This window comes from Myotis davidii, unplaced genomic scaffold (genome assembly GCF_000327345.1).
Source record: "Myotis davidii unplaced genomic scaffold, ASM32734v1 scaffold46, whole genome shotgun sequence".
Lineage (NCBI taxonomy): Eukaryota > Metazoa > Chordata > Mammalia > Chiroptera > Vespertilionidae > Myotis > Myotis davidii.
The window spans coordinates 5,576,161-5,583,186 of record NW_006383006.1 but is presented as its reverse complement, the minus strand read 5'-3'; the positions used below and the strand labels follow the sequence as shown (position 1 = coordinate 5,583,186).

Sequence of the window (7,026 nt, the reverse complement as noted above, 5' to 3'; positions counted from 1 at the left end):
CCCCACCCCACCCCACCGGCCTTCCGAGCCACTCCCTCTAGGCCCTGCCCGCTCGCCTTCTCAGTGAGCCCCCAGCCTGCGGCCACCTCAGTCCGGGTTCCAGCGTGTCAGTGTGCTGGAGGGAGTGTGTGTATCGTAGACGGGAGGCTCGCCAAGGTGTGTGCCCTGGGGAGGGCGGACACTCGGCGGCCACGCCAGGGACTGTCTTTGTCCACTCTACCCTGCATGGCCAGCTGCGCACGTGTGGGCCAGAGTCCCCGCATGTGGCAGCTGCCTGCACTCTCTGGAGGCACTAAAGTGGGCAGGCTCAGAGGCTCAGGCCACCGTCAGAACCATCTCCCGCCCCCCGCCCCGCAAGGAGCCCCAGGAGGGCGGACGGAGGAACACATTCCCGCTGAGGGCCCAGATCTTGGTGCTCTCCTCTCTCTTCCTCCACCATATGTGTGAGGGAACAGCCCAGCCAGGTAGCAATATGGCGCAATGTCTGTGCCCTGCTAGGTCTGCCGCCTCCAGAATCCCTCCCCTGACATGACACTGCCTTTCTATCCTGCCTGGGCTGAAATAAGAGGCATTCTTTGGAGGCTCAAAGCAGAGGTAGACACATGGTCTCCAGACTGCTCCGATTAAAATGTACAGTCTGTACCTCAGAGCAAGAGGATGCCCCACAAGTGAAAAGAAATGTTTCCTTCCCTCTATTGTTAACACATCAGCCTGGACAGATTTAGCCACCTTTCCATCTGAAAGGCCCAGAGTTTTCTTCAAAGGGGTGAGACACAGGATGGATGTGTTCCTGGACCAGGGTCTACCTGGGAGTGTCGCTTAACCAAAGAGCCAGGGGTAGAAAGGGCAGGAAGAGTGACGGGGCAGAGCAGGGTCCTGGGCCAGGAGCCTCCCCAGAAGGGACGGGAGTGTCATTTGGCGTCTTGGATATTCTGCCAAGGATCAACACTGTCTGGTCTGCTCACCTCCCCGCACATGAGGGTCAATCTTGAGCACAGGAATCATTTGCTCTCCTCCAACAACTCCCTGGGACCTCTGGTGCCTCTCTGTACATCCCCAGAGACGCTGGATTCTAATCAGGCAAATTGACTCTGCGGGATAGATTCATAGTGAATATGATGGCGCGCCTGTGTGTGCCCACACAGTCCCTTACTAATGCATCGACTACAGAGCAATTTGAAAAGCTCATTCTTTGTGTTTTAGAAATTACCTTTTTATTTTCCTACTGGTGTGAGCTGCTTCCCCATCTCTCCTGGCCACTCTGCAGGATCACATGGATGTCCATATGTCTATGTGTCTGTGGATTTGGGGCAAAGATTAATGCACATGTGCACTGCCCCTTATAAGCCTCCCAAGTGGGGACTCTGTGTCTGGAGCCCTGTCAGCGAGGCCCTGAATGCTGTGACTTTGGCCTCTTAAGGAGGCCTGCATCACTACTTTCCAACTCCCTGCCTGCCTGTCTCAGTCACTTGGCTTACAAGCCAGCCGGCCCAGGCAGTCAGCCCAGAAAGTAGCTCATCCCAGTCAGAGCCATGGAACTGAGAGGGTGAGAATGAAAGCCCCCTGGGGAGGCAAGGTCTGGAATGCTTAACTCATATTATTACTAGGTCTCCTGAGCATAGCGGGCAGCAGGGGCTAGCAAGAGAAAGCTTTTATTCTGAGGAGAGTTTGGCTGTTCTCCTTGAAAGAGTTGAGACAAAGGCCCAGTCCTACAGCAGTCAGAATGTGGAGTTTTCACATTTTACCATATTGCCCTGGCTGGTGTGGCTCAGTTGGTTGGGCATCATCCCATGCACTGAAGGTTGTTGGTTCAACTCCCAGTTAGGGTACATGCCCTGGTTGCAGGTTTGATCCCCGGTAGGGGGAGTGCAGGAGGCAGCTGATAGATCAATGTTTCCCTCTCCCTCTCCCTTCCTCTATTTCTCTCTCTTTGAAAAATCAATTTTTAAAAATACTACCTGTTGACAATGATGGGCACAGTCAAAAAGAGTGATATTTGGGAACAGGAGATCCTAGGTCCCTGGAAAGGGAAAGAAGGGGTTAAAAGAAAGAGATGGCTCCAGTAAGACCTTAGTAAAAGCAAATCAATGGTGGAGGCTGGAATCTCCCTTGAACAGAAGCCACCCAAAGGAGTTAGACTTATGGGGTTTGGTAGACTGGTCAAGGGAGTGCGCTCATGGTCTCCTCCAGCGCCCCCTGGAGTGCTGACTTCCCTTAATGAAAAAGAAACTGACGTGCTAAGTGGGACTGTGGCTCCTAGGACAAGTCAAGTGCTCAGTGAGTGCTTTAAGGCCGGGAAGTTGGAATAAGCATCCTTGTTGCCCCACCCTCCTGACCTCTGGAAGGCAGGCCCTGCTCTAAAGAGGGAGACCAGGACTAATGGGCCATCTTTATTCTTCAGAATCCAACCCAGATCAAGCACCGTGCTCAGTGTGTGGTAGGTGCTCACAATATACCTGCAGAATAAAAATCTTAAAGAGGTAGATGTCCACACTTAAACACACAAACTCAGGCCATTTATGCAGCTTTCTTCCGGCCCATGGAGATGGGCCCATAAGGTCTTTTAACTTGCAGGACACTGGTTGCTATGTCATTAACTTTATGGGGTCATCCGAGGTCTTGCTTTAGAACAACATTGATCAAATTCCTATTTTTCTAAATGTTGTTAGTTAAAAGAAAAGTATCAGTGATTTTTAAAATCATGACATCAAATTCCGATGAAGCTTTTGATGAACAAAAAAGAAAGTATTAAAAGAAAGTATTTATAATTATATATGTAGTGAGATTCTCAGGGTGTGAGGAGTTCTCAAATAGAGATATATTATCTGAGGTGCCTAAAGAGGTCAAATTGTAAATATAAATATACTTCTTAAACTACATGCTCCCTGCAGCACTGAGCGTGAGGAAGGGCAGGAAAGCAAATGTGTCTCCCACATATGTTATACCAAACCTGGGAGGGATCATTATCATCATACCCTGTTAATACCAAACCTGGGAGGGATCATTATCATCATACCCTTATGCCACAGACAAGGATGCCAATGATCTGAGAATTGTGTCTTTCCCAAGGTCCCAGAGCTAGAGGATGATGGGCCAGGAGGACACCACCACTGCTCCCCCATTTTGTTCTCAGCAGAAGGGTCTGCCAGCCTTCTTGGAGGAAGAGGATGAGTTTGCCTATTCTTTGCCGTCCCTCTGCTTGGTCCCTGGGCAGAACCCCGCCTCTGTGGCAATGCCCACTGGCATCAGGACTCCGGCCCACAATCCCTTCAGCAGTGCAGGGCTAGAAGCCTGGTTGGTTCCGCATACGCCTTGCTCTCCCACAAGGGCTATGAAAGCTCTGGCAGGCCACAGGATCCAGGGAAATGGTGGGAAAGAGGCAGGGCTCTGGCAAGGCTACCCATCCCAGAACTCTGTTCTGTGGCCATCTCCTCGTGTCCTAAGTCTGGCCATTCTGTCACTGTGGGGGGTGGCACTCCATCTACCCCCACACCCAAGGAGTGCGCTGAGTCCCTACATAGCTTGTTGCCTTCATTAGTGATTTTGGAAGAGACAGCTATTTCTGAGTCCTCCTGGCAAGTTCCTTGGGGGTCCCAACTCTATCTCCCAACTGTGCACACCCTCACAAAGCAAACCTTCTGTCCCATGGCCCAAGGTTGGTGGAAAGGCAGTAACTGCCTTAGCCACACTTTCCCTGTCTATTCCCAGCCTTGTGAAGGTCGAGCCCTCCTCTGGGCTCCTTCAGCCCTCTGCGACTTCTCCCACAGCACTCAGCATGTTAGACTGTCCACATCTCCCACCTACTCTGAGTGCCTAGAGGACAAGGACTGGGACTTCTTTATCCTAGCACAACTATTAACAGACTGTCTGACACTCGGTATTCATTCAACAAACATTCCCTGGGCACCTTCTGTGCGCAAGGCACTGTTCAAGGCACTGAGGATAGAGAGATGAACAAATGCTTCAGGCTCCTGCTCTCCCATAGCTCACATTTCATATGAGAAAGAGGCAATGCCATGACAACTATATCATATAATGTCCAGTTGTGACAACTGCTCTGAAGAATTACAAAGCAGGTAGGGGATGGAGAACTGGTGGGTGATTGTTTAGAGAGGGTAGTCATGGGAGGCTTCTCCAAGAAGGTAATCAAACTGAGAACAGAGTGTGAGCCATGCAATTACCTGGGAGAGGAGCAGTTATCTGTGGGGACAAGAGTGTGGCAGGTGCTCAACAAACATCTAACAAGAGGATGAACCAATGGCTGCAGCAGAAAGAAAACAGGACTGCAAGTCAGAACTGGGCTCAAGGCCCAGCTCTTCACATCTCACTGAAACTCCGTTTTCAAATTTATAAAGAAGGAAAGTACTTCCCCTGTAGGTTTTTGTAAAGCGTAATTAGGGCATACATGTAAAAGCATGTTCGTTGCCTAGCACAGTGTCTGGCATGTAGCAGGCTGACAATGTGTGTGTGTGTGTCCCTCAGTTGTACATTCCAAAGAAGTGTGTGTGTGTGTGTGTGTGTGTGTGTGTGTGTGTGTGTGTGTGTGTTGAGTGCATGGACAGATGAGTCAATAAGATAATGGACCCCCAAAAAGTAGTTTGGGGCTACAGATCCATGGTCCCCACCCTCCTTGCCTGTCCTCCAGGACTAGTAATCGAAAACTCACCCTAGCCGGTTTGGCTCAAAAATATTTTTAAAAAAAAAAAAAAGAAAGAAAACTTTCACCAGTGTGCCTCACCCAATCTTCCCTGCCTCTTCTCTCCCCAGGCCCCAGAGCAAGGCTGTGGCCCCTGAGGCAAGCCCCGAAAGGAGCTGCTCCCTTCACAGCTGTCCCCTTGAGGACGCTTCCAGTTCTCTGGGACCTCCACTGGCAACTTCTACCCTCCAGCCTGTGGGCCCCTCCAGCCCCTTGGCCCCTGCCCACTTCACTTATACCCGGGCACCGAAGGAATACCGAGGGGGCAGTTCCCTGCCAGGGCTTGGGGACCGAGCCGCTCTGTGCTCCCATGGCTCCAGCCTCAGCCCTTCCCCAGCCCCCTCACAGCATTATGGAGCCTGGAAGCCCCCATCTGTGCAGCACCACGTGATCAGCGTCAGGTAAGAGGGGTCTAGCAGCCTGCCAGCTGCCACTGGAAGGTAGGGCTGGGCTAAAAAGTAGGTCCACCCTCCACCCCAATCCCCCCCACCCCCGGGATCTGAACTCCATCATTCAGGCAGCCCAGGATGTCCCCTGCCTCTGACGAAGGAGGCAGCTTGGATGGAGGAGGAAGTAAGGGCTGTAGCTGTCTGTGGTGTGGGAAAGCCTAAAAGGGTTAATGCCGTCATCCTCTATCCTCCTACCCCCGCCTCTCACCCTGTAAGAGGACTCTGGCAAGCAAGTGTCTTTTCTTCTATTCCACAGGCAGGAACAGGCCTTCCGGATGCCGAAGAGGTAGGCCTAGGCCTTCTCTGGACCTCTAGAGTGACCAGGCTGTGCCCAGTACAGGTCCACTACTCCTTCTTGGTGGCTCCTAAGCTCACCAGCCCCTCTACCACACCCAACACCAATTCATGCGGGCTCTCCTCCTCTTTCCCAGCTATTCCCAGCTGATTGCTGAGTGGCCAGTGGCAGCGCTGCTGCTGTGTCTAGCTGTCATCCTCCTCTGCACCCTGGCTGGACTCTTGGGGGGCCACCTGCCCGACTTCTCCAAGCCCTTGCTGGTGAGGAGTCAAGGGGAGGGAGGGGGGCCCCAGGCCTGGCCACCTCAGCTCAGTCTGGGGCAACAAGTCAGAGTGGCCCAGCTGGGGGTGGGTGGCAGTGGTGGGCTGTCAGCCTACAGAGAGAGTTGGGAAGAGGTGATACTCCCATTCAACAATCCAGGCAGGTAGGCTGGCCTTCCCTGCTCCAGGGACTCAAGGGGGCAGAGCCAAGAAGGACCAGAGGGAAAACCCCTCCTCCTACTTGCCTGTCTTCCTCCTCCCGCAGGGCTTTGAGCCTCGGGACACGGACATTGGACGGAAGCTAGTGGTCTGGAGAGCACTGCAGACCCTCACGGGCCCCGGGAAGCTGCTTTCCCTCTCCCCAGACCTTGAGCTGAACAGGTAATGGGTTCCCATCTTCCCACACCACTGAGGGAAATGGGAGAAAAAATGAGGTCTCCAGAGAGAGGCCACTGGGTGACCTCCGCAAAGGTAGGTCAGAGGGGCTTGCTGGGGACCTCCGGGGAGTAGCGTCTGGCCTCCTCTGAGCACCCCACCCCTTGATGATGCCTGGCATTGCTTTTCTCTATACCTCAGTTCAAACCCCCACACCACGCTGAGCCCCACACCCTGGAGTAGTGCCCAGGAGGGCATGGCCCGGCCCCGGAGGATGGTGGAGCCCCTGGAGGACAGAGGGCAAGAGAATTTCTTCTGTGGCCCCCCTGGTAAGCTTCAGCTTGGCCAGTTCGTGGCTTTAATGGTGGTCCCTACCCCCACCTACTAGGACAGAAGGGGCCAGAACAGATTTGGGCAGACAGAAAGGGAAGGAAGCCAGCTGGCTATGTTCAAGCGGAGGAAGTTGGGCTATATTTGGGAAGATGAGGCAGGTCTCAGGTGCTCCAGCCAGGTAGAGTCAAGCTGGGTGTGGGTGGGGCACAGAAGCTGGGACGCAGGCCCAGGATGAAGCAGCCAGGAACAGGTTTCAGCCTCCTGAGAATCTGAACCCCATACGGCCCTGGGGAAGAGTCTTTCCTGTGGCGGGCCCAGGACCTGGGGCCACAAGGGCTGAGCTTTGGCGTGTGTTGCAGAGAAGAGCTATGCCCAGCTGGTCTTCATGTCCACCTCAGCGGGGAGCCTGTGGAACCTACACGCCATCCATTCCATGTGTCACACGGAGCAGGATCAGGTGAGCTGACTGGGGCGGCACCAGGGGCTGGGTGTGGAGGGAACCAGGACAGCAAGAACCTGCCCCCAGGGAAGTGCTGCTGAGCCAGGGCTGCCAGGGGCCCGGGGAAGAGCCTTCCCTGCTTAGAAAATGACCCCAGTGCTGCTGAGAGGGCCCAGGTG

The 7,026-nt window shown here is 53.7% G+C and overlaps 1 protein-coding gene across 1 annotated transcript in view; it reads left to right on the top strand.

Moving 5' to 3' along the window:
• The window catches only part of DISP2 (dispatched RND transporter family member 2), a gene marked incomplete at its 5' end in the record, with an annotated part of 16,297 nt that overhangs the window by 490 nt on the left and 8,781 nt on the right, over positions 1–7,026 (top strand). The window contains 6 exons of the mRNA XM_006778164.2: positions 4,768–5,097; positions 5,402–5,431; positions 5,577–5,700; positions 5,966–6,081; positions 6,277–6,404; positions 6,768–6,865. Coding sequence (XP_006778227.1) covers positions 4,768–5,097; positions 5,402–5,431; positions 5,577–5,700; positions 5,966–6,081; positions 6,277–6,404; positions 6,768–6,865 — 826 coding nt within the window. The remainder of the gene's footprint in view (positions 1–4,767; positions 5,098–5,401; positions 5,432–5,576; positions 5,701–5,965; positions 6,082–6,276; positions 6,405–6,767; positions 6,866–7,026) is intronic.